General features: G+C 46.0%; 1 protein-coding gene across 1 annotated transcript; it reads right to left on the bottom strand.

The window, feature by feature from the left end:
* Positions 1 to 193: 193 nt before the first annotated feature.
* On the bottom strand, positions 194 to 27366 carry CD96 (CD96 molecule; the record flags this gene model as incomplete). Its single annotated transcript, XM_082007344.1, has 14 exons — positions 27287 to 27366; positions 23903 to 24328; positions 20074 to 20183; positions 18365 to 18587; positions 14091 to 14146; positions 11718 to 11808; positions 11171 to 11347; positions 9905 to 9958; positions 8649 to 8693; positions 7660 to 7734; positions 3361 to 3441; positions 2630 to 2719; positions 1373 to 1496; positions 194 to 302 (listed from the first exon to the last, which is right to left on the bottom strand). The coding sequence occupies exons 1-14, from the start codon at positions 27342 to 27344 to the stop codon at positions 194 to 196; spliced, it is 1719 nt and encodes a 572-aa protein (XP_081863470.1). The 5' UTR covers positions 27345 to 27366.
* Positions 27367 to 27649: the final 283 nt, after the last annotated feature.

Below are 27649 nucleotides of genomic sequence, written 5' to 3'. Positions count from 1 at the left end.
CATACATAGAGATAGTATGTAAGTGATGAAGTAAGTGTCCTCAGGAGTGCTCAGCTTCCAACATTAATGTCATTTAGGCACTCTGAATTTTAATATGGGTCATTAACATCAAACTCCTGTAATCACTGTTTTAAAGACAGAGCCTTTTAACCATGTCAGTCTTCTGCGCACTACACAAGGGATGCAGGCGATGTTACAGGTTTTCCAGTTCATGGCAGGATGGGGGAGTCCCATCAGACTCCACCATGGAGATGTACTTTATTGGAGGTGGTGGTGGCTTGAAAGATGGAGGTCTGTTCATGCTGAAATAGAAGAGAAAAAAATGCACTATCACACAAAAGCCGTGTAAAAGACTGTTGTAAAACGTTCGCAGGAGGAGGTAGATGGGCACTAAGTCATTATGAGAGCACCTGATATTTGCTCTCACATACTGTGACTTCCCTGTTTCTGTTCTATAACCCCAGCACACCTCCTGGTATTCATTTGGCTTTCTCAGCTCCCACCTCACAATTTTACTTTACTCATGCTTTAAAAGAACAGATCATGGTCCTGGTGAACCATTCAAAACCCTTGAAGAGAACTTTTGCTCACACTGCTCTCTGAGGGTATATTTAAAGACTCATAACTTTTTTTTTTGGTCAATTTATAGGCCAAGATAAAGAAAGGACCCATCCCAAATCAATGAAAAAAATCAATCCCATTTTTACCTTCCGTATACAGGATTTGCAGTCATGTTTCAAAAGGGTTTCTAGAACCTGAAATGATTCATTATCACCATGATTTTTCTAACATTTTAGTAATGTTAGATTAAAAATAATTGGTTCTTAGATACTGTTTTCATCAGTAGATCTCCAAGTGCTTTAGTAGGGAATTAAACTTTGGTAATAATTACAAACTCAATGCTTCTTTAACTGGGATTGAGTTTCAGGTAGCCTACTTTCACGTATATTATTCACAACTCAAATAGAGTTGCCCTAGAAGTACAATTTCATTAAAACATGTCCTCAAGTAACCATGCAAAATGAGAGAGCAAGAGCAGCTGGCAGGGAGGCTAACAGAAGAGGGGGGCTCTGGGGGAAAAAACTGACTTGTATTCTTCCCTCACACCCTGAAGCTGCACCACAGCTCTTTTTTTTGAAAAAAATCTGGTTATTTTTCCAGATAACCCACAGAACAGATGAAAGAACTGAGAACACACCACATTTCATACTGCTGTATGAAAAAAACGGCCTGTGAGCTGTGTACTTAAAGGCCTCGTGCACTGTACGTACTCTCAAATGAAAATGTATAAATCCATACAGCTGGGTTGGAGTTTGTGATGTCCCTCCGTGCCACCCCTCCCGCCCCTGTCGTTCCTCTCCCTAGTACTTACATCTCTCTCTGGTACTGACACCATTTCCTGATGCCTAAAGCTATTAGAAAACTGCAGAAGAGGAGCAGGACGGCTACCACTGTTGGCCAGGGGAAGTGACCAGCTTTCGTGTTCCTCATGCTGCCTGGAAGGGACACAGAAGACAGAACTCAGCCGAATGTCCTCAGAGAGGAGGGAGACCTGGGTTTGCTGCCTGTGGCTCGCCGCTCCCCGCTCCCCGCCAGGTACAGCACCGGTGACAACGCAACCCCAGCTCAACGCCAGGTTCCCGAGCTGAGGATCCCAAACTCGGGAGCATTGCAGCTCTAATCTATGGACTTAACCCACTTTTGGTCTGGCTGGGTTTGCGGGCTGGTTTCAGCCACCCATCAGTTCAGGTGATGAGATTATTGAGGCACAGCCCGGCAAGCGCTTCCTCTGGAAACCATTGGTTTTCTCTGGTCCCCCGCCAACTTCGCTGCCAAGAGGAAGCACGTCGTGGTGCAACCGGGCACAGCTGCCCGCCCCAGCCCTCCTTCCCATTGGCTTATTTTTCACGCCACTGACACCAAACCCTGCCAAAACACCTGGCCAAGGGTGCAGCCGCCTCTTGGGGTGGGCTCTCGTTGGTGTCACAGCATCCCTGCCTCTCCCCAGCTGCCTCTCCCCACCGTGGCGCTGGGCTCCCCCCACCGCCCCCTTCTGCACGGCCACCCTTGGGGGTGCTGGCAGCTGAAGGAGGTGCCCTTGGGGTCCCAGCTACGGGGAGAAAGGAGAGAAGGAGCACGGTCCTCCTCCAGCCACCGCGGAGGGTGCCGCGGTGGTCTGGGTGCCAGAGAGGGCTGGAGCACCGGGCAATACAGCCTCAGCGTCACCTCCCGTTGTGCTGGTGTCACAACCCTTTGCAAGGTTGGTCATACTGGTACGTCCCACAGCCTGGGTCCTAGCCACAGCCGCAGCCAGCGCCACGCCCACCACGCTGCATGAGCCGTGGGTGGCCCCTGGGGCACAGGAGTGTGACTGGCCAAATTTTGATGCTGGAAGAAAACATGCGCTGGGGCGTTACTTGTGGATGCAGGGAGAAGGCAGGAATGCCGAAAGCCTGCGACAGCCCACGGTGTGGGGACGCCGCAGCCGTGACTCCTCTTGTCACCTCTTTTCCCTTTGTGAACTCCCCTGGTCACGTGTACACGATGCTCCAGGTTTCATGCTTCTCTGCTTTTCTTGCTTACTGCAGTGGCACGCTGAAAGAAGAGGACTTGTTGGATAATGCCTCACCAGTATTATTGAGCAGACTGCCGGGAGTAAAGAAATCTTTCTCTCTGGTAGCTGAAATTGGGTGGTCTGTGATACTGAAGGACAGGTTACCTAAAAAGATATGGGGACAGAACATTTTTAGTAACTTATTTGTTTTTTTTTTTTTAAAGAAGGTTGTGTTTTGAAGCCACTGTTATTCACCCTGCTGAAGACTGGAAATCAAATTCCAAAACCAGGGTGTCAAGATTCACTTGGCAAGACGCCTACATTTCTGGCCTATAACCCGGTGTTAGACAAAAAAATGTGCTTTTATCAAAGTAGAGAATATTAGAAGAAAGAAAGAACAACTATTCGAAAACAGCTATTAAGATGGTCCAGCAAGCCAGCGTTGAGCTGCACAGTGGTCTGGGAGAACGGTGAGCTTTTTACCTCTTTGACGGTAATGAAAAAGCCAAAGATATTAAGTGGCTTAGCAGCAACACAAAGAGTCTGCCTCTGCCGTGACTGAGTGAAACCTCAGTCTCCTCTGTCAAGTACTGTGTCTGAACCACAAAAATCATCTTTCATCTGTTTGCAGATAGGTATTTCACCTTTCCTGATACAGCTACGCTATCTATGTTTAAGTTCAGTGCTGCCTAAGGATACATTCCTGTTTTTTTCTAGCCATCTCCATGTTCGCATCTCCCAAAATAATAGCTAAAATATGCGACTAGATGATGGCACAGCGTTTCCAGAGCCGCCATGGCACTTACGATGCGCCAGGGTTGTATTCTCGGAGGAGCGCGTGGCATTCCTGAGGCTTTGCGGGGATTCGGTGGTGGAATTGTTCAAATCTGTACAAAAAGAAATAATATCCTTCAATTATCTTACAAGCTTGTATGTGACTGCTCCATTAGGCTTAACTGTGGCTATTTTATATCCTTCACTTTTCTCTGATGCTGCAAACAACAAAAGAAATAACAAAGATACCTGAAAGTCTCTAGTATAATTGCTGATTTATAAATTCAAGAAAAAAAATCCACTGTTGAAGTTATGTAAATGAATATCCAGACAGAGCCAGGAAAATCTTTCTTATGAGATGCTGGTTCTGATTGAAATTGAGTACCCAAGCATACATATGTATATATGTATGTATGTGTGCATGTATTAAAAAGCCATATCAAAATCAGCCCGATTTTAGAGCACTCTAAAAATTCACTAGGAGTTTTGGACATTAATTCAATTCAGTTCTTCTTTTCTCCTTGTTTAGTAGGTGTTTTAATTTTATAGGGATAAGCATGGTAGAGATGGCATTTTAGAAAGTTATATATATATATATATATGAAAAAAGGATATGCTCTTAGAGATCCCATAGCAGTGTGCTCTATACAGTATGCTGATGAGCACGACTTATTATTATTTACATAATGGCTTGCGTTAGAGCCTCTGAGGATTGAACTGATAACGGCAATCCCTGTTGTGCGAGCCCGGTGGCCCTGGGAGTGCACAAGGACGCATGTTGGTATGCTTCAGCAGGCGCACCGGTGCCCGTGTGCTCTGAAATTGCCCCTAATTACAGCTGCCGGCTTGAGGACCCTTCAAGACCATGCCTCAGCTGGTGGTCAGGCAGGCAAGGCTGTAGGGAAGCCAATGAGTGGTGCAACACACGGTACCTCCTGCAAATAGTAGTGTAATTCAGCATGCTTTTAGCAAAAATTGCAAGCAGCAAGCTGTGCAAGAGCGGGATCGTGAAGCATTAGGAGTTGTCAGATGGCTTCGGTCTAAATGCGTGGTTGTGGGTTATACGTGGGTAAATAAGCACCGGAGTGCTGCCAAAAATATATTCAGAAAATGGAAAGCGTCTGCTATGTTTGCGCTTCTGCCAAAAGACGACCGCCATGCAAATGCAAAAGCGCATTGACAGGTCCTGCCTGTTCCGAAAGCACAAAGACAAACCAAGATGTTAAAAAAGAAAGTAACTTCTGGCTTTCTACTGCTGAGCAGATATTTCCTAAAGGGAAAGTTTTGTGAAAAAAATGTCCACCCCCTAGGGTTTTTTTATTGATTTATTGATCTTTAATGAGGCTGCCTTTCAATGTTCTATTAGCCAGCCTTTATTGCCCCACATTATCTCCTTATTTCATTGCTGCTCTGTGATTTTATTCAGCTCCTCCAGTAATTCATTTCAGCTATAAACTACCCTTGGTACTCACTACATTTACCTAACAACTCTTTCAATTTTAATATTATCATATTAAATATATCTAATAAAACCAGGATACTCAAATATTTTTTTGTTCCTCTTTTGCCACGGCAAATCCTTGATGGCTTGGAAGACTCAAGCCTTTTTCTTATAACTCTGTGGAACTCAACAGGGGAATTGCTTCTCTGAAGTATTGGAAAGCTGGTACAAATGACACCATCTGACTTTTGGCCTCTGCTCAGACCTAACTTTTCCATGCTTAGTAATAATTTTTGCATGGTGATGTGGTGACTGTCAACTAGCAGCTGAAAATAAGCACCACAGAGCTAATGTTCTTGGCAAAGGCATCACAAACTGAGTACCATGTAGAGCCAAGTACCTGCTGCTGTACTTTTTGCAAGATACTCCAGACTGGCTTCATCGTGCTGTGGCACTGGTAAATTTTTTTGTCTCTGCAGTAGAAATCAGCAGTCTTGCCAAAAAACACACAAGCTTGTAAAAATTGCTGTAGAGGACCACATCACTTGTTTTTCATTTTTCCCTCTTTCTTCCCTGTTTCCTGACCAACGAGGTCAAACACTTGTAACCTACTACTTGAGATGCTGGCTTCCCTCAGGCAAGCACAACCCTGTGTCTGGTTTGAAAAATCTATCGCAAGCTAGAAACTCAAGAGGAGTTTGGTGAGATGAACGAATAAACTTTGAGCAAACATATCAGAAATTTAAGCATGCATTTTTGGGTTTCAGATGAGTTTCATCTGAAACTCAGTAGTTCCGAGAGCACTGGCATGTTGCGACCTGAAGCCAGTAAAGCAATGAACAAACATAGATAAATCAGAATTTAGACAGGGTTTCACCAGCTCCAATGAGACAAAACTGTTTTCCCAACTAGCAAAGGGAAGTTTTGAAGAAGTTAGTATACAGAGGTCACACCTGCAATGCCTGGTGCCAACTTATTTAACATTTTCCTATAATCTTTTTTTGAAGTGCTAAGTGTTCTACAGCTCAACTAGCTATTTATCTGATAATCAAACACAGACAGATGGTGGTTAGCAAGTAGACCTCTATTTTCCCAATAGGGGACTATTTCACATTTAACTAAAAAGAGTCCATCTCTCCTAACACCTGTCTCATTTTTGTAAAAGTATCATTAAGCCACCTGAACAAACCTGAGAGGGTGAAATGCAGCTGTAACCCAGCACTCGAAGCCTGAGCCTCTCTGGGCTCAGAGATGGAGCTGTCATGGAAGCTAAAAGACCAGGCTGCAGTTCTAACAGCCTTGGTCTTGTCTCCACTCCTCTTTCTCCTGCCTATATCTGCGAGCTCTTCCTTTGTATTAAGCTGTCTCTTGGATTTTCATTAAAGACTTGCAAAATAACAGGAACTGAACCAAACCCCTTTTTACAATGGTAGACTTGGCCTCCTGACTCAGCTGCAGCCCAAAGGGTCTCCTCAAGAAGGTGATGGTGGCACCAGAGTAGGAACCAGCAGTGAGCCAGAGAGGAGAAGCAATAACCCGTGGTTAGCACACCACGGCTGCCACATGCCAGGGGCATTGGCTAAAAGGCTGTTTTTTCCTGGGCTATTCACAGAAGAGAAACGGCTCAGCTCCGCCTTACACTATGACTTTGACCTCGTACCTCCTCAACCAGCAGAGATATATAATCTCCTCCAGTATTACCCCACACGCCACCTGTCGCATTACTCGCTCATCTCTCGGTGAATACCGCTATAAGTGAAGGTTGCAGGATTGAGTTACACAGCTTACAGAGGATGTTTAGTGCCCCACCGGCTCATGACAGTTAGTCTGTTGCAGTCGTTTTGTTGTTGTTGTTTGGGAGAACAAGGCTGCTGCAAGTACCAAGGGCCAAATCCACTCTGGCCGGCTGTGGCCTCAGCGGTGGATCATTTCTGAGCCAAAGCTTTGGCACTGCTCTGGAGGCGAAGGTGGTGCTTGGCGACGACTTGCCACGTGGCCTCTTCCCCCTGCTGCCTGCGTTGCCGTTCCGCACGTGCTGTTTTGTCACGCAGCGGGAGCGTGCGCCACGCCTGCGCTTACTGCGGCCGCGTGGCAGCGAGCACGCACCTTGCTGCCGGTGAGGGCAGCCCCCATGCCCTGCTAAGCACTGCTTAAAGCCAGCCAGTCCTGTGGGGATCAGCAGCTGGGCTTCGGCATGGAAAGAGACTTTAAGGAAAAAAGGGTTCGCAGGCAGGCTGGGCTGCGAGAAAATGCACACTGCTGGGATGGGCGGGCATCAACCCTGTATTTTGGGGTCGGCAGGCAGGAGGTTCGCAGCTTCACCCGCTCTCGGTTCAGACTGCTGCCGCGCTGTTGAGTGCGTGCCAGCTGCGGGTGCACGTACCTCTCCCCAGGGAAGCGAGGTTAAACCCTTCCGAATGAGTTACCCTGCCCTCCACTGGCCTCGGCATCACCAGCCTGGAGAAGAAATCACGGAGTTGAGTCATCTGCTGTAAATATTTTTTTAATCCGTGCTTTGTATTTGTACTCCTGTGCTCCAGTGTTTGGGTTGCACTTTTTCTAGGTCTAATGTCATCCTATTTCTGTATGATATTTAATTAAAGAGGTACAAAGAATAAGTATTGTAAAAATATATACTTTATACCTGTTCATCTGCTGAAATTAATCCGTACATCCTGAAGGGAGCATTAAAGAAGATGAAATCAAGACATCATCTTCTCATATATTTATTTTTGAACTGTGGACTTCCTAGTGTATAATGCACCAGGAAAAGGGCTTCAGTGGACATTAAATTTTTTGCTACAAAAAATGCAAAGCGGTTATCGAGTTTATGTATCTTTCTCTTACGTTCCTGAAGCAATACAGAAAACATTTTAGCTGAATCGATTACCTGGTGTTGTGGAAGCAGGAGCCAAGCTTGCTTGACTTGTGAAATTCAGAGACGCTGAAGATGTCAACCGGCGCTCTAAAGACAAAAAGATTACATGATATCACATTTAGTCGATAGGCTCTTTTTAAAATAATATTAATAAATCATAAAACAACCTGGATCAAAGAGCTTGCAGTAGCTGTTGGGTAACTGCAGACTCTGCAGCGGGAATCCTGCTGTCAGAGTTAAGGTTAAATGCTCAAAACACATCCCACAAATTCAAGTAGCACTCGGACCCGGCTGACATTATTAATGCTGACCCTTTCATGCAGGCTAGCTGTGTGTGTTATTTATTTTCGTTTTTATACACAGGGTTCAGTTTAACTGCTGTGGGGTGGGTTATGCACTTGATGGTGGTGCTCCCCCGCCTAGCCAGGGCCTTTCCAGAAATGGTCCTGACAAGATGCGGCAGCCTTAGAAGCCCAGGAGGTCCCTTGGGGAAAACTCTTGTGGGTTTTCCTCTCAATTGCTGACGAAAGTTTTATATAGTTATCCATATGTATGCTCTGGTAAAGCAACATTATTATCTTCTATCATTAGTGAATGGGAACGATACGCTACTACTGGGTCAAGGAAAAGCGGTGGTTTTAACTTTTCTGTCATCACATGCATTTCTCTCTCATAATAGGACAGATTTATTCATAGTTGTAGAGGGGTTTTTATTCCATTTTATAAGAAGGCATAAGAATAATATATGATATTCAGCACGCCATTTTACATGCCATCCTAACATGACAGTTTTAGCAGGGTTTGTGTCAGATCTCTTCTTGAGTAACTTCCTAGCTCACAGAGTCCCATCCAGCAGCACACAGGGTACCTGTCGGTACCAGAGCACACTGGCCTTTCCCCGGCACGCCTCTGGCTGTATACCTGACATTTAAGCAATGGTCAAGCAGAGATCCTACATATATTTACTGAGTAATAAAGAAAGCATTTTTTCCCCCCCTTACCTGAGGTAGTCATGACAGCTGATGGAAGTGCTGAATTTCCAAGGTCTATAACAAATCAAAGCAAACACTTTTACTCAGGGTGAGAAAGGTGTTTGTTCTGCTTTAAAAAAGTGGGTGATTCAAAGGTTCAAGAGTGAGAGAGTCCATCACACTTAATTTTCAAATAATCTTTCAATGCACAACTCAGCCAAGTGGTCCAGTGAGAAACATGAAGCACTCTCCAGCTGCTTTCCTTTGCAAGCATTTGCACCTCCGTTGTTTTGAGCGTTGCTCTTCCATTTGCATTTCTTCCTAGCCTCACCCGAGCTAACAGGGATTTCCTCGTCGCTGGCTGACAGAAAAGGGCTACTTACCAAAGACGCAGCAGGCCTAAGAACCAGGGTAGTGGGGCACATCGAGGCGTGCCCAGCTCATGGTACCTTTCTGCAGAGAGTGCAAGGCAAAGCAGGGTGCTGACCTGACGCAAGCTGCAAGGGCTGCTTTGAGAGGTCACCTTGCGGTGGCCAGTGGAGGACAAAGTCTCTCTTTCAGAGACCTCCGGTACCTGGGATGGCTTTCTGGTGCCCAGCAGGGTACTGGTTGAACCCGCAGAGCCCACCACAACCTGCACTCGCAGAAGCAAGGTTACATAGAAGACCAAGCTTCTTTCCATGCCCTTTGCCTGCAGCGTTTCTCTGATGCACTCACGTAACCCACTGCTGAAATGGAGCTGTATCCCATGGGGAGCAGAGCAAGACGCTCCAGGAGAGGCATCTCCAAAGGGCTTCAGCTGAGGTGTGGAGAGAATGATTTATCGGTCTGCTGTAAGCTGATAATAAGACAAACTTGCAGGGGCAGAGCACGGATTTACCAAATTTCCACAAATTAAGAAACAACCCATCAGTTCCTTAATTATGCAAACGTGTTGAGGATCTTGGCTGTGTGGTTAAGCAGAAGGTAGAACCATTAGTAGGGCTGTTATTTTTAATTATCAGTTCAGTGCTGAAAGAGCTATATTCAAATGCCAGCTGAAGCATCAGAAATAACATTAAGTGCCCCTCAAAGCTGTAGTTTAATTATGCTTGGGCTTAATTATGATAGATTACATCACCAAAATATCTGTTTATTGAATGTTCTCTGAAGTCATAGCTGCAGAAAGGGGCACCTTACTACCCACCCAGAAACGAGTTTGCAAAACCATTCCTCCAACAGCTTTAGGAATTTATAGACACACCTCTAACATAACTCAAGTTATTTTGCTCTCTAATTTATCCTACCTTCTGAAGCCATGGTGGTAAAAGCTTCGGATGAAGCTTCATTAGTCTTATTGTCTATGAAGAAAAAAAAAAGAAAGATGAAAGCAGTTTTCAAAAGTAGTTAGGCTTTTGTTACAAAGGCTGAAAATTTAGTTTGAGGTTTGTGTTGTGCTGTGCATTACTATGGCACCTTCAACAGAACATAGCCGAGAATTAATTTGATTCTTTCCTTTTTGTCACATCTAAATATGTTAACATCTTTACGTAGAGTGGATCTATCTTAGCATTAGCATAGCCTGCGGGCAAGAACATAGACTTCTTTAATTGACAGCTCTCCGATTTGAAAATATTTCTACAAAGCTGCAGATTGGGTGAAATGAGTCATTTTGGAGAAAAATTATCATTCATCTCCCTTCCCTTGGAAGCTGTATTTCCAGAGGAGTCAGCTCTGGCTTTTATGTAGCCTTTCTTTGTGGAAAAACATACCAGTAAGTGTATCCACAGCCACAAGTGAACACAGCTGAGCTGCAAGTAGTCACCACGCTACATACGTGATCTACCCATGGGGGCTGCTGAGGGGCCAGCAGTTCAGTGGATTTATCTGTGCAGCAGGAGCATGCCGAGTAAAAAAAGTGTAACTGTGCACTTGCACCTGAAGAGGAGGCTAAAGGAAATCAGTTTGCCCTTCTCGCCGGCCATCCTTCATCCTCAGAAATGCCATAAACCTCTGCACCGCTGCGTCTCCTGCTTTCACCGAGTACTTGAGACAGTATTTCTCCACACTTCCCTAATTGTGTAGCTAGTTCTTATAGTGCAGCTTATAGGGGAGTTTCTCCATTGTCCAAACGGTTTTAGGGGCTTTTTGCGAGTTTTACTCAAGGTGTACAACATAGCCCTGACTCTGAGGGTTTGATTTTCCAGAGAGCTGCACTGCACACATGCAGACTTTCTGCCAGGAGTGCTCAGTGAGAAACACATGATTATAATAGCTCACTGGTGCCATGTGGCTAAGTTAGTGTATTTTTGGGTATGGGAAGTGCAGCGAGATACTGCCTAAACAAACAGCAAGCGTCTTATGTTTGTGAGGAGTTTCTTAGCTCATTTAGAGGCTTGAGCAAAGAATTGAGCTAAAAAACCTGCCAGAAAGTTCAAGCTGTGTGATGAACTTGTACAACAAAGCTTCCATACTCCTGGCATTTCTTCAGTATTTTAAATAACAGAGAATACACAAGTTTGGTGTTCTTAATGTTTTACATTTCAGATGTGTTCTGTCTATGAAAAACCTACCAAAGGAAACAAGTATTTCTTCTGATGAAATATTCCACGTTTCATTCCCGAGGAAGGAAAACAGGCATGCACACGAGAACATCTTATGTGTCTTCTGGATCCCTTGCAGCATCAGCACTGATCTCAGCTGATAGAAACCTTCACTGTCTTGCAAGTCTTCCTGTTCAACAGAAATTTCTTGGGGAAAGAAAAAAAAGAAAAGCTGCAAGACCCTCTCATTACACTCCAAACTACAAATCAGAGCTGTGCAAAACATCGGTACTGAAAAGCAAGCTCATAAGTCTGCAGGTTTCTTTGCTGAGACGCTACCAAAGATTAGGCAAGAACAGCGTGGTTATGCCAAGCCATCGTTGCCATCACTGGTGATTGCAGGGGGCTATGGTCACGGCTGTTTGCCACCTGTTCCCTTTGAGGAGGCCTGATACTCTCCCCTTCACCCAGACAGACACCTACAAGCTCCCCGTGGCAGGAGCGGAGGAGCAACCATTGCTTTTCTTGGGAACCTCTTCTACAGTTGAGCCATCGTCCTATCGACAGGTTGCGTTACCTCCAGGCTGCTGCGTCAGGCTCGCTCTGTCCACATACCACACGAGACTTGGCTTGGGAAATGCCTTCCTCACGACGCAGCTCACGTTGGGCTATGGGGCAGTAAAAGCCAGCGGTCAGCCTCCATCATTTCTCACCCGGCTCCCCGCTTCCAAAGTCCCATATGGACAAAGCTTATTTACTCACCATCCTGCTTGGGAAGGAAGCACTTGCTTCTTCCCCCCTCCCCCCCATTTTTCTGGTTGCAGACACCACTGGATGAGAGCCTAGGGACCACCCTCATTGCCCTAGGCAAGGTGGGGGGTGACAGTGCTCCAACATCTTCCAGTCCTGTGGCTGGAGAGATGTAGGGTGACACCCCACCCTCCCTCCGCCAGCCCAGTGCCTCAGTGACGAGCCCCAGATGGAGAAACACTGGAATCAGTAATGGGCACAATGGGAGAGGGGGAGAATGAGACACCACCTGATTGCCATGTAAATCCTTCCTTCATTAGGCAGATAAAGAGGCAAATCTCATGAAGATGACTGCCTAGCACAATGATATGCTGAAGATACAAAATTAGATACCTTTGTAGATGGCACTGTATGTAAGAGGTTTCCAGAAGTCACAAGGAATCGCATACTTTAGATGTAGTAGTCTTGGCTGTATGTCAATGGCTCCAAAAATTTGTGTTTGTGCTCAATTTAATTTCTCATGAAGCAATAGATGAGAAAGACCTCAAAATCAAGGCTGGATGAAGGGCTGGGCACTAGCAGGGTGGGAGGTCTCATCCTCATGCTGCCTGGATGTTCCTAATTACATTTACTTAGCAGCTTATGGCATTAAGAGAAATTGCCTTGCTCATTTAAACAAAGAAAAAAAAAGAAAAAAGCATATGCCATTCATGCAGCACAAAGCCCTCTTGCTGCCACTTTTGAAGACAGTGGTTCACACATTTAGTTGAAAGCAAGCTTGATGCATTGCAGCCAGCAGAAGTCAGTCATTCAGTATGAAGACTGAAACTACCCAGCTGAAACTCTTTCCTTCCCATGGTGAATAACCTCTGAACTTGTAGTGTAATTAATTGCTTTCCCCTCTTTTCTTTTCATTATTCCCTTATTTTTCAGGCACTTTTAGTTCATAATATTTTTATAAATACTTCCTATGAAGAAACACAAATCTGACATCCAAAGTAAATTTAAGCCCTACAAGAAAGGGCAGAAAAGAGAAGGAAAGGAGTCGGTGTGTGTTTGGAGGTGAAGAACAGGCAGGGGCTCTTGGATGAGTTTCTGTTGTCCAGTCCCATGATAGCAGCACCCCTTGCTCTGCTCAACAGGACAGTGCAGACAAAAACCTCCAATGTCCAACACCACACCTGGAAATATGTCACCAGGAAAATTACACTGGTTTTGCAGAACCAGCTGACTCATGGCTTGTCTGAAACAGGTAGATATGGTTAATACACAGTTCTGCCTGCCCACAAGCACTGTTTCCAAGGAAAACTTTCTTAATTTGGGACGCTCACAGTTCAAAAGCTTCAACCTGGATGGATGCGATAAGAAGCAAGGCACCATACCTGGTAGCCAGAGTGGCTTGCTAGTTCAGTCATATGGGCCACAAAAATGCTTTATGTCAAGGATGGTCAGTGTGGTACAGCAGACCTTTCGGTTTTGCTGTTACCAAGCACGTGATAAAACAGAGGCCCCAAAACACCCGCGTAACTGCTCAGCTCTAAAGAGAGGCCCTCAGACTTAGTTGCCTTGTTGGCATCTGATTGCTCCAGCCGAGTTCTGCTTGCAGCACCAGACATTGTGCCTGGCGTGATCATCACCTTTCCATCGACACGCGAGGCCATGTCAGCGCCCCGAGCACTGCTTCCACAGCGCCTGCTCCTCCCTGTCCCCAGGGGGACGGAGCGGCGGCAGGCCGGGCCTGCCGCTGCCTGGCCCCTCAGAGCAGCGTCCTGGCGGTGGGTGGCCTTCTGCAGAGAGGGATCTTAAGCAGTGTGGAGAGGGCCGCTCCTGGCCGCCGGGTGGTGGCCAGCAGATGGGGAAGGAAAGGGAGCATCGCAGTCCCCCCGCAACACCATCAGCTCCTCACAGCCTCTCTGTCCTGCTCCGGAGCCTCCCCTAGGGCTAACGCTAAACCAGGCTTCGCCCACGCCGCGGAGAAGCCCTCAGCTTCGCTCCAGTTCCTGCTGGCTGCCGCGGGGTGGGAATCGCTCAGACGAAAGGGTGTGAACGGCTGACATTAACGCCTCGGCGCGCTCCTTGCCTGGTGAGCTTGGTGAGTTTGGAGGTCCCACCTGTGTCTGATTCAGCTTAGATTGCCTGGCCCTGCTGGGGTGGCACAGTGGCAGTCACCAGCATTATGTTTTGCTCCAAAATGGCTCACCTTCTGCGAGGTGCCAGCTGAGCCCTCCTGCAGGCTAACAGAGATCTCCGGGTAGGCTGGAGAGCAAGCAGAAATGCGTTAGTGAAATGGACACCAAAGGTCACGGTAAGAGCTGCTAATAAGACTTAACAGCCTTGGTTTGTAAAAAGAGTGGAAATTAAATCCTACATCCACCCACACACCGAGCAAGATAGATAAAAGCTTTCACAGCCCTGATTTGAGGTCAAGGAAGTGGTTTGCAAGCTGCTGCCACAGGTTCTGTGATGTATTTCACTGCCGATCTGAGCTACTCTTGGGCGGCTTTGCTGGAAGAACGAGCTGAAACCATCCTGCAGTCATGGCTCCGGCAGCAGACCGGCCTTTCACCGGCCTACCGAAATAAAACACTCCCCGGCTGTTGGTTCCTCCGGGTGTTTGCCAGTCGAAGTCATCTGCAAAGGCTTTAGCCATCCCCACAAGCGTGGGCTGATTTTGGGTACCATCTGTCCGCCTGCTCTCACCTGGGCAGACCTGCCACAGTGTCACACCACTGGTGCTTCCTGCCGTGCCCAGAGCTCGCCCTCACATCGGAGCAGCGGCTCTCTGAATACCACACCCACAAGAAATTAAAAAAAGTGTTTTCTTTTGTTTTCGCAGCGTTTTCATTCCAGGCGTGGCTGACTGTATAGGTAAAAGGTACCAGGTACCCTAAGCCTCTCTCAACCTGGCATTTCTAAATTAGCCATTGGGATCGCTGGTTTGCAGTAATTATTGACCGACTTAAGTAAGGACTGTTGAAACTGTGCTAATATATAGCAAACCTCAAAAGCCTGGGATAAATCGTGCTTCTGGCCCTTTCTAAACCTTAAAACTGGACTGGAAACAAGTGCAGCCCCTGGATTACTTAGGAGATCTGTAATTCTTTCTGACCTAAACCTCACTTTAATCTCTACCATTAAGAAAATTTTCTTTTCTTTCTTTTTTCCCTTACCCTGTTAATTGATACATGGTCACCTCCATTTATTACATTTCCCTCTGAGGTGAACTGCTCAAGTTTCCCTGTTGTTTTAGATAGCGAATCCATCAGGACTCTCCCACCTTCCTTTTTCTAATTTCCATTTTTCTGCCTAGTTTTACTGATGGATTATGCCTGGGAGTGACCTATATTTAATTAGTCTTATGGTTATCTGGGCTTAGGGTACTTTCTGGGTGGAATTTCCTTTTTTTTTTTCTTCTGGGTCTTTTTTTGGTGGATTCTTCCTACCAGAAAATGAATGTCTCAAGATTTCATCCTTGTTTCTGCCTTACCAAAATTGTACAGATGGTAGTGGGGGTGGCAGAAGACAAGCATACTTTTTGAGATATAAGAAAAAGTCTGGTAAAATGGATCTTCTAATCTCAGCTAAAAGTTGGCTGGGAGACTAAATAACATCTAGTCTAGTGCCTGCTCTTCCTTTTGTTTTTTTGAGGAGAACAGGTATGCTTTTCCATATCAGTATTGGATGCTGACCTCTGTTTTCTCAGAAGACATGTTTGCCATGTAACTCTTTTGGCAGGCAGCTCTCGAGCACAGCTCTGAATGATCTAATAGATCTTTTCCATTTAACATCTCAGCCCCTGTTAACAGTTTGACATTCATTTGTCTTGCTAGGATATTTACCAATGTTTTGGGTCTAGCAGAAATTCAATATTTAGTGTAGTAGTTTCTGCTGCTGAGCTTTTACTCTTACAAAAAGGAGAAATCAATATTTGGCAAAGTTAGACGTGAAAAGGCCATACATTTTCTCAGAAACTTGTATCTAAAAGAACTCTGTTCTAGAAAAGAAATATTTTAAAGCATTTCAGTCCAAAAGTACCCTCTTAAAAAAAAAAAACAACAACCACCCTCTCTCGATTGAATGCCTGTTTTTACTCAACCTATCAAGACTCTCCACTTCATTGAGAGAGTTGTTTATGCCTTCCCCATCCTCTCCTGCCCATAGTCTCAGTCCTACTGAGGATACCTCAAGCATCTGTGGGGAAAGACCACTGCTGCCCCTCAGACCTGAGCTGTCTCCGCTGTGTTTAGCCCTGAAGCATTCGTCAGAGGGATCCTGCACAAGGAGCTTTCAGGCGACTGCACCTTCCACTCCTCCTCCTCCTGCCCATTGCAGCACCGTGGTGCACGAGCTGTCTGCACTCCTTTCATGCCACCCAGCCCGTGGGGTTCGATTGCACGAGAGTTTGGATGATGGGGGATGCTGGCTTGATGAGATGGGAAAGTCTCCCCAGGTTTCAGTTGGCCTTGGTTCTCTAGCTATGTCCTTTCTAATGCCCAGGATGACAGATATAACCAATATTATGTGCTGTTGACATTCTAGAGGTTTACTATCATGGTTTAGATCCTGCCCTGGCCATTTGAGGCTGGGTCTACCTACTAGGACATAAGTGTTCATTTCTTCATTCCCTGGTCAGCTTTGGCACAAGGAACGAGACAGGTGTTGTTGTCTGAAGTGGCTGTTTGTCTGTCCCCAGATGTCAACTGGAGATTGCTGGATTATCCTGGCCACTGTCTCCGCCTGTTCTCTGCCAGCTCCTGCCCCGCCAGTGCATGTGGGCTGGTGCAGGGGCAGCTCTGGACCGTCTGCGCTCGGTCTCCCCTCCCGCTGCAGCACCAGAGGTAAATGGAGAAGAGCTGGTATGATGCAATCGCAAGCAGCATGACTTCAGCGAATGGTAACAGAAAAGAGTGAGACAGCATGTAAAACAGTTATTTCACCTGCAAAATATCAGATGTGAAAGGGCTCAGAGCACAAAAATGCACTTCCTTCAAGATCTGGACTCTACTGGCCTGAGGTCTGAGAGACCTTCCTCAGCACCCACCACAAACCAGCTCTCAGGGACCCCCTCCAAACAACCCTGCCCTCAGGACACCAGCAAGAGAGGCTGACGGCACAGCACCCCAGTCCAGAACCAGGCAGAACGTGCAGGGAGCATCACGGGCTGCTCACCACCAAGGGCCACGGCTGCTTTCTCTTGTTTGCCTCTCTCCCCATTGTACTAATACACTGATGTGGGTGCATGCACAGGCAGCCACACGTGACACAGTAATTGAGAGAATAAGCCAAATAAAGCAACCTCTTAGACTAACAGATACATAAACCAAGCATCAGCAGGGACGGAGGGGAGGGAGAGTTCAAGTATGTTAGTATACTTGAGCGATTACCCAGGTAACTCTGTAGCTATTTGACAAATGTTGATTTTTAAAATTAAGACCCACGTCTGAATCATGCAAACGCAAGAGGAAATTTCAGATCATTAAATTCTATTTTTATTTCTCTTGCGTCAGTGACCAACAGCCCCCAGACATAGGTTTTGCTTTTTTGTTGTTGTTGGTGGTTTTTTTTTTTTTTCCCCTGCTCCCTGTTGAATCTTTCTTTGCATTCAGAGCATCATCCTCACGTGGCCATGCTGTCCTCGAGCCGCAGGCTTCCTCGGGCAAGCAGCAACAGTCAAGGGACTGTTGACAGACCCACTGTTTAACAGTCATTCATTTTAGGACCATTGGGAATACGTTTTCCAGACCCACTGCTCTATAAGCAGAAAATACACCCCGGTTTTCAGTGGGCAGTATTTTTCCGATTTGGTTGCACCTCAGTGATTGTAGAGTAGTTCCTAAGCCACTAGAAAGGGAACAGAGCAAGTAATTAAAGACAGGGAAGGCTTCCAGCATGAAACGCCAGCCCATGGTTGTGGTACATGAGTCTCGCCAGTCCTGACCAGTTTGAGACCCCCAGGCAGGACCTCATTTTCAGAAGCAGAGCCTTTGGCAGCAGTTGAACATCACATGCCTTCGAGGATGTGACTTTGCAACAACGGTAGTTCCAAACTGCTTTAGCTGCTTACTAAATTTGAGCCACAATTTCCTAACCGCAGGCAGCATGGTCATTTTGTAACTGGGGCATTGGTATGTTGATGACCAAAGTGCTTACCTGTAACCCACAAAATGCCAACATAAGCTTACACCTCAGGGTGAGATAGTGGCAATGTGCATGCCAGAGATGTTGATATATGTGCAATGGATCTACTATTTTTGATGCCAAAAATTGAAGGAATGGCCTCAAATTCTTCCTAAGAACTACGGGGTTACTTACTAACATTTTAACTCATTGCAGATGAAACAAATACAATGTAAATAGGTATCTATAAAAAAAAAAAACCAAGCAGTGTCTTTCAAAAGCTATTGCCTTCAGCGCCAGACAGGAGCGTTACCTTTCCAAGTGCAAGTAAGTGGGCAATTGGCACAAGCCCCTTACCAAATACTCTCACAGTGGTGCTGCTCTTCTGGACTCTTTCCCGGTGGTACAGCACATGGCAGGAAAACACCCTTCCATCATCGGTGATTTTGGTGGGGAAAATCTTTAAAGCGTTATTCAAGCCCAGGTGGACTCTTTGCCTGTAGAGCACGCTGCCATTCCAATACACTGCAGGACAGGAGGGCTCCTTGGTCACAAGTTCCTCTTCCCTGCCGTTTGCCCCCTGTGAAAAGAGCAACCCACACAATGTGTGAAGACCAGACCCCCTCCCCAATATTTTTGCAGACTAGATCTATTCCCGCCATGAAAATCTTCCCTCACACCCTTAGCATTGAGTAGGAGTAAGTGGGCATTCGCAACATCTATTTTTTCCAAATACTTTCTTGTTTTATGAGAAGATCCCCCAGAACTCCAAACCAATAGGAGTCATCATCTTACCAATAAACTATGGAATAAGGAGCTGTGTCTTGTGAGTCCTGATCTCTGTAGCCTCTGTTGTAAAGAGAGCAACAGAGCTGCTTTCTCACTGCAGCAATCTTTAAGTTCTGCTGAACATCCCATACATATTAAATATGACTGAATTTCCAAGAAAATCCTTGCTCTTTTAGATTTCAGATAGCAAGAACCTGATAATAACAGCTAAAAGTCATCTCCTCTTAATGCCTGTGTGCCACCCACCCTTCGATACAGGTGCAGCCGGCACATCCTGGACATCTATGCCTCGGTAGATATTTGCAAGCTATACTCTGAATGATACATAGCGACTCACGGATGTCATTGTGCTGACCTTTGGGGTTTTTTTCCCCTTCCTCTGATACTTTGTAGAGTGAACTAGCAGCACAAAAAAATAGTAAGGATGTTCTCTACAAAAGTTTCAAGAATTTTAATGTTAAGAATGCACTGCAAGGGGGAGCTCTAAATAGATAATGAGCTGGGGCAAAAGACTAAGAAACCTAAAATATTTGAAAATCTCCTTTAAGAAAACCCTCAACAGTTACAGGTCCTCAGTGACAGTAGATAGAAATTAACAGGCAAAGCTCAAGGACACTGCTGGCTGATACTTATCTCTACATACTGAAATTAATGCTAAAATGTTACATTAAAAGATGCATACAAATATTTATCCAGAAAGTGAGATACAGTACAAAAATATAATGAGCTTTATGTCTCACAGCAAATTGCTTAAAAATTGTTTTTATGTGGTTAGCTAGATAGCTGGGTTTGCATGTCTTCGGCATACATCTGTGACACAGAGGTTTACAAAACCAAAAAACATTAGTCAGCCCCCCTTTTTTTCTGTTTCAAAGCAGCCTGATACCTCACTACCTTACATAGTAACCATGTATTTTTCAGAGATACTAAAGCTTCACTACAGCAAAAATTCCTGAAAAATCCAATGCAAGAAATATTTCAGTTCTGCTAAGTACTTTGCCACTTTCCATGGACCTGCTCTACATGTACTCCTGAAAAATTAAAAGCAATTAAGATGGAATTTTCCCTCTTTGTTTCTTTAACAGCTATTGTTTGTGGTGTCTATGTTGAAACACCGTGCTTGTACTTTTTCCCTTTATTATCACAGTCCAACAGGACTGATACCTTCTGATTAGCAGATTTTGCAGGGCGCAGTAAAGTCTAACATTTCTATTTCAATCTGCAAAAATACCCTGTAATCCCTTCTGAAATTTATACCTGAGATGAAAAATACTTACCACTAGCCATTTCAAAGGATAATTGGACAAATTTTCTGAGGTTGTGTCCTCAAAGCATGGAATTTCTAAAGTCTGGTTTAACTGCACTTCCTTCACGTAGTGCTGCTCCTCTTTTGTCATTGCAACAACAACAACAAAAAAAGCCCAGGAAGGAAAATCAGAAACATGATGTTCATTGTGCTTTAAAAAACCATTGCTAACCAGTCTTCTGTTCAAGGAATAGGCACTTTTTTGATTAGAAGAGAACTGTAATTTTCAACCATTACCCATAGACACATTTGTTAAGTGAAAGCCCTGCATCTGATTCTAGATGCAGTTCCATGACTAATTCACCGCTTTACCTGAGTTTTTGGGCAATCCATAAAACCCTTTACTTAACTGCAGGATCAAGATGTCTCCTTTTGGAGCTGAGAATAATTTGAAGCCTCAATTTTTCTCTTTCAATTTTTTTTTTTTCTGCAGCAATAGACCTTCACATCCATTTTGTGCAGCTGTATTTCCTTTTCGCTGAAGATATCTGCAGACCTTCTTTTCACTAAGCAAGGTGTTCAGCATGTCAGTCAGGTTAAGATTAACCCATTTTTTCAGCGCAAGCGCTCCTTTTATTATCCTCCAACCTGCCTGCTACCAGAAGCGGAGAACTTGTCGCCCTTTCCTTTGTTATCTATTTAAAGAAGCATTTCAGCACCTCCTGCCCTGCCCATTCCCAGCCCAGGGCTCCCGTCCATCTGTGGAAGGGCAGAGCGATGCACCGAGCGGGGCCAAGCAAGCGGGTCTGCGTGCGTGCGTTTAAACAGGAGGAGCGGCGGCGATGGGCAGGAGGTGCGACGGGCGCCTTGGTGAGCGCTGGTCTCCGCGACCCTCAGCCCGGCGGCGGGCGGCAGCGCCGCGCCGCCAGCCGCCCCGGCCAGCCTCCCCGCCGCAGCCCGCCTGCCCGTACGGCACAGACCCGCCCTCCGTCTTCCTGCTAGGCAGGCACAAGCCCACACCCTGGGGAAACTCGTCAACATTGCTCCCCTGGTAGCTCTGGCTTGCGTGTTGAGATAGAATAGCTATATATTGTATTTATTTTTTATCCTGCGGGGCGGGAGAATACCTAGCCGCCCAAGACTGTCAGGTTATTTGGCCGTGGGGACTTTCTGTTGACTCTAACTTCCTCTACGCCTGGCACCCAAGCGCGGCATGACAGTGCCAGCACACAGCCTGTGCCACAGGGACACAAAGAAGTGCAGCACCCAGAGCGGTGCCCAGGAGACACAACAGCAGAAGTGACTCATCTCCGCTCTCCACCGGAGCGAAGCAGCAGAGGAGCCAGCTGTCACAGCGGGACAAGGAGTGCACAAGCCCTGAAGCGGCTGAATAGTGAGGAAAGGATAAAAAAAGGGCAAAGGAAGCAAACCTATAGCTTCTCCAGGAAGAAAACTGGACCGGAGACTTTGCTGGGACAAGCTACCATGCAAAAGCGCCGTGCAGCGTACAAGAAGTATGAAGATGAGTAGTTGCCCCAGGAGCTCAGTCTGCAAACAGCCTCTGTCTGTTCTCACAGTCATATGTCCCAGCTTGCTTCTTTTCCCCCCATTTTTGACTCCCATTTCCATTAAAAGCCTGTTGGCTAAGGTCCTCTGTGTTTGTCAGTCCTATGTAGGCCTGCTGCTCTGCGAGCTTTTTGTAGCGTCTACAAGTTGAATCCATCTGGATTTGCTTCACTTTGATGTAGTTGGGAGCTGTACTTCATTAGTGACTAGCACCCTTCTCCATTCCACTTGTAGGCTGGATTAAGGTCTTTTGCTTTCTTTGGAGTGGAAGTGGTCCATTACAAAACATCTGGTTACCTTAATAAACAAATCTGCAAAGGAGGTATGTTGAAAACTGAATTTTTTAGCTCTTTCTAGCAAGCAGTTATCAGTAGCAAAGCTTGCTACAGCATGCCATTGCTGAAAAAAGCCACAATGATGCTGATACGAATGACACCTGTCCATGTTTAACATGTAAACAGCAATAACGGCATTAAACATGCTAGTATCAACCAAGGGCACCAGCAAGAGTAAAGGAGCAATGCATGATTAGCACTATTGCTAACTATATTAAGGAAGAAACAGAGAAAAATCATGCGAAGAACAGGAGCATGGGAGGGTTTCATGTGGTTACCAGCACTGTTTGTACCTTGATCCAGCCCATCTGCCCCGTGAAGTGCAGGAAAATTCCCAAAGCGGAGGCTGCCGCAGCACACCCCTGTACAGCAGGTAAAGCAGTAGCTTCACCCTCGACACAATTACGCAGCCATGTACTGTTTAAACACACCCATACTCTGTGGGACATGCAGAGATGCTGGCTCTAATTTTGCTTTTACAAGCTCATCAGGGTAGGAAGGTACCGCTGGATTTCCCCTGAGGGGTGACTCTGGGATAACAGCACTGAAGTGCTTGAAGCCACCGACATGCAGGGGCCACCAGGGAATGAGGCGGCAGCTTGGGTTAAATGTCCCTGCATATGAGACTTGCATAAGAGGTGGAGTTTGTTCGTCCAGAGTTGGCAGCCTGCTTCAGAGGAAGGCCATTGCTGTGGCTGCTGAGGAGCCGTGCCCTGTCCCTGACCCCATGGAGTCAAGGCTCCTTCTGCTGCAGGACCAATGTGATCTACCATGAGGACCAATGTCCCTCCTGCCACTGGTCTGGCCTCATGGTGCGGGCCAAAGAGGCAGTGGGGAGCACTGTGCCCATGGATGCTGCTGCCCCAGTGCTCTGCTGCCTTCTACCCCTAACGTCACCTGCGCCCACCCTGCTCCTAACCCTTGAACATGTGCTGCACCTAACAGCCCTGGGCACAAGTAGGCTCAGCATGCTGGCCTTGCAGCTCTGAACTGAAATCGTGCCAGGTTTGTTGCATTCACTTTAATCTTTCTTGGCTTGTTAACAGAAACCTGGGTCAGCAAAAGGTTTCTGGGGTCACCAAACCCAGTCTCCCATGTGCACAACAAGAAGCGTGCCCAGCATCCCTGCCCAGCTCCATCTTCATGGCAGTTTGGTTTTTTGCCCTCACTGCTGGCATTAAACAGTTGTTCCCAAAGTTGCTGCACTAATGGTTGCCACCATTGTTCAATTTGTAGTCAAATCCGTTCACGTCCTATTTAAACCCATTTGTTCCTTTGCCAGGATAATTTAAATATCCTCCCTGGAGTTCACACTCTCCCCTGAGGCTTACTTACCAGGAGCAGTCATGCTGCCTTCCAGCTTTCTTTTGGCTGATAGAAGCAGCCAACTCTCTGTTCCTGTGATTTTCCTAAGAAATCCCCCGCTTTGCTCCAGTTTGATTTTGATGGTGGGGACACACATCCCTCCATTGACCTAACGCCCAGCACACCCTGCAGATGCCAGCCCTCAGCCTTGACCAGACAAGGGTGTTTTCCCTTTCGTGTGCCCAGTGCTGCGCGCCTGTAGCAGCAGTGCAGTGTGGTTTGGAGACCCAGCATCCTTGGTCCCACCATATCCTGAGCTGCTCACCCAGACTTCTCTGCATCATGTGTCTCCAAACCAAAAATGTAGAAACTGCCCACCTCACCACTTTTTCTTCTTGCTATCTAACTTCATATTCCTCCAAACAAATAAGGTTTCCTAATCAGGAGCTGGATAACAACAGCTAAATTTTGCCTGGTAAATAGGAAACTGTGTAGAGAGCGGCATTCAGTGGCACCATTGTAACCCTCAAGCAAGTCACTATCACAGATCAAAGATTCTATGATTCTATGAAGAAACAGTCATCTATCTTCATATTCCACACCCCACCCACACCCCTATTATGAAAAAGCAACATCTCATTCGTAATCACTTACCTTCGGCCTTGACAATAAGTTGAATTTTTGCAGCCTTTGTCCCATATGGGTAGGTAGCAAAATTGCACTGGTACTGGCCGCTAAGGGAGACGGTAGCGTTTTTCAGATGCAGAGCCCACCAGCTGCACTCGGACGCGACATTTGGATCGGGGGAACACAAAGCCTCTGTACCATCCCGCTCGCAGCACTTCCTTGTGCTGAAGGACACCGAAAAGTTGTAAGAAGCCTCAGGAAATGTGAAGTAATGGGTGCCATAAACGGGGTGATGAACAGCTATTCTGGTAAGCTGGGTGTCATCAGCCTTGGACCACTGTGTCTGTACTAGGTAGGCGGTGTGTGGTTTGGAGAAGCTGCACGCCAGGGTCACGTCAGTACCGGGCAAAGCACGCACCACTCCTGTTTGTGTGACGACGTCCTCAGGCTGGCCTTAAAAACAAATGAAGGGGACCGTTTTCAGTGCAAGTAATGTTTCAACAAAGCTTTCTGCTAAGCTGCCTTTGACACCCGTTTGGTGCCTTAGCCACTGAGAACCACGAAGACCCTACAGCTGTGACAACAGGCTTTCCAGCGAGGAGCGTTACGGCAGATCTCCACCAGTACGGGGAGAGCAAAAGCGCACTTGTCTGGGAGAGGGTGGGGAGCTCCCGTGATGCTCATGGGTGAGAAATGTGAAGTCTGAGGGCCTCTGTGAAAATCAAAATCTTTCAAGTGATATAAATAAAGCAGAAGCTGAGCCCACTTCTTCCCCAGCTCTTTTTGCAAGAACAAAGGAGTTATCTCTGCTGGCTAATTCTGCCCCGCACTGTTCCCCTGCCCACTGCCATTGCCTTCGCTGCTTCAACAGAGAAGGCTATTCTTCTACCTCCACATTATTAAACAGCTCCTGCATGGCCCAAACGAGCGCCCGTTCCAGTGTCGGAGCGAGCTGCCACGGGAGGTATGGTTTCTTTCCCGATTAATTTCATAAAGCATGTTGGCAGTCCTTAGTGTGCCATATAAAGGAGTAACGGATCGGTGAAATGAAGGGGCTTTCAACGTGAGCCTCTACTACTTGGTTTTGCTGCTGCTGTAGTAGAATTGATTTCTCTCCCTTTCTCCCTCCTATGAACAAGAGGAGGCTTGCAGTCCCCAAACTCCTGGATGCAGGTCACCGACAAACTCAAGGGGATGAAGAATTTATGGATAGGGGAGTCGTAGCGAGACAAGTAATCAATCACACCCACAGAACCATAGACAGAAAAGCTCTTTTTCAAAAGGGCATGAAGGTCCCCAGAAAAAATAGGCTTGTGCAGATGTTCTTAGGTATGGACTTGTCGCCCCACATCTCCATTGGATTTTATCCTCCCTGTCTATCAAGGCATCACTGTAAATTTGCTTCGGGAACTTGCCCGCAGTCCCACCAGCCATACCGCTGACTCCTCACGGCAGCAAGCGCATGCTCCTCACCTTCTTTACTTGGAAAAAGGCGGGTGCCAATTTCTTAGCCTTAACGTCTGCTCTGCCGTGCGGTATGGGGCACCTGAGCCAGGGGATGACCCGCCTGGCCCCGACGGTGCCCGCGGCGGGGACGGCATGCCCCACGCTCTGCTGGCTGGGCCAGGAGCGAGACAGGGACCCGGTGCCCCCACAGCTCTGGTTTGACAGGGAAGAGGAGCAAGGGCAGAGTCCCACATGCCTGCGGAGCTGGCTGGGATTTGGTACCTAACCACTGAAGTGTGACATGAACGTGTAGAGACTAGGTGCATGGAGAACAAAGCTACCGAATGGCCTTGGCCAACATTAATCTCTGGTTTTTATTGCTGTGCATGCTCTGCTCATCTTTTAATTGACTTCCAAGAGATGGGATGATGTAAGAGGGTAAATAAAAATAAGCCTGAGTGACAAGTGCTGTGAGAAAAATTACTGAAAACTATTTTTGCCAGTCCAAGGAACTTATTATAGCAAATGCTCACTGATTTCACGGCAAGTTTTGCATCAGTAAAACGTAAGTAAAAAGTGATTAGCAATCTTGTAAGTAGACTAGCAAGCAAGGGACACCTAGCAAGTTATCTCTCGTACTCATACTGATGCTGTATTATGTCAAAAAGACCGTGTAAAGAATGCCTACCAAGAACTACTCGCATGTTTTATATTAAGATGAAAAAGTTACAGATGTAGAAACATTTTAATTTGTTTGTTTTTTTTTTTGTTAGTAGCCTAGTAGTTTAGGTTATTTTAGCTGAAACCCTTTCATGCAAAATTATTCTTAACTTTTTGTTAGCATCTCAGTATAATTAGTCTCATTTTATGCCAACTTTATTTTTCCAAATCAAATGCTGTCCACGAGCCCGTGAAATTTAATAGAGTAAACTCCCAGACATTTAGATGTCTGATCTCCACAAAGGGCATGGTGGGGTCCACTTTCACCTTTGAGTGTCTTCAGAGAGGATATCAGCCTCAGGGGAAAAAACCCAACAGTTCTATTTTTCCCTAAATAATATTGATTTCCTGCATGTGCATGTCTTGAGGCTTCTAGTTCTTTCTTTGCATTGGAGAACTTTTATTTTCTATGAATATACATATGAAATATTTTCCTTTCTTTTAGAATCCAGTTAGCCTGAGTGATGTACAAAATGGGAACAGCCTATGCCAGATTTTGAGACGCACCTTACCATGCCAGTCAAATACATGAACTTTTTTCTTTCTTAAGTGGAAAAAGGTGTATCCTACAAAATTCTTCTTCCTAGCTGGTAATAAGTACTCCTGCATTCAGCATGGTCAGTGTGTTGGGGGGCAGGTGGAGGGGGTTGTCAGCATCAGGCTTTTTCATGGTTTTCCACACGTCGTTTTTGGTTTGAACTCCTTCTGATGGGGATGCAGTTCTCCTTACTCAACTTTTCTGAAAGTTTTACTCTCAATGACAAACTTGTTTCACAAGCCTTTAACGCAGTTTGTAGGGCTGGGTGGGAAGAGGAAGAATCTATTTAAGGGGTTGCAGCTGTAGCATTTATCTTAGCCTCTAAGCATTTCATCTCTTCTTCTCTCTGCATACACAGGTATGTGTGTGTGTGTGTCTTTCTCTGAGAGAGAGAGAAAGAAATATTTTTCATTTGCTCTTTGAAAGCAGTTTTCTTTTTTGTTCATTGGAGATGAGCACATGTTGCCCTAAATACAAGTGAGCTCAATCTCAGTGATTATTCTGGTGAAAACAGGTTAGGCATTTTGGATAAACTAATCTGCCAGTCAGCACAAGCACATTATAACTAGGCTTATTAGAAAGTTGTCAGGAAACAGAAAATAATTACCAGTAGTTACAGCTTGCTCTAGTGAGACACACTAATGCCACCCTGCCCCTCGCCACCCTCCATCAGAAGCCGAGTCAAGGTGTCCCACTAACGCGCTTACCTGCAATGCTGGGCACGGAGAACAAATGAAAGAGGGAGAAGAGCCAGATTTTTTCCATCTTCACTTGATGAAGATTTTGGTAAATACGTAGCTGTCTTGGTCTGCTCCCAGCAGTGTCTCGGAAAAGGAAGTCGAAATGGTCTGTCCTGTGCAGACAGGCAGATGTGCAACACAGTCACACTCATCATTTTAGCGTGACTTCAAAGAAACTTTTGCTTCATTAAATGCAAAAACCTCAGTTTCCTGCCGGAGAGATAAAATTACTACATCTTGTGAAACCTTTACATTGAAAAAACTACCTATACTGTAAGCCCGTGTTCAAGACTTTTTTTTTTTCTTCCTTTGTCTTTTGAGATAAGCTCA

This window comes from Phaethon aethereus, assembly GCF_964289735.1.
Source record: "Phaethon aethereus genome assembly, chromosome: 1".
Taxonomy (NCBI): Eukaryota; Metazoa; Chordata; class Aves; order Phaethontiformes; family Phaethontidae; genus Phaethon; species Phaethon aethereus.
Note: the sequence above shows the minus strand (reverse complement) of the source record. Positions and strands in the feature narration are given on the sequence as shown.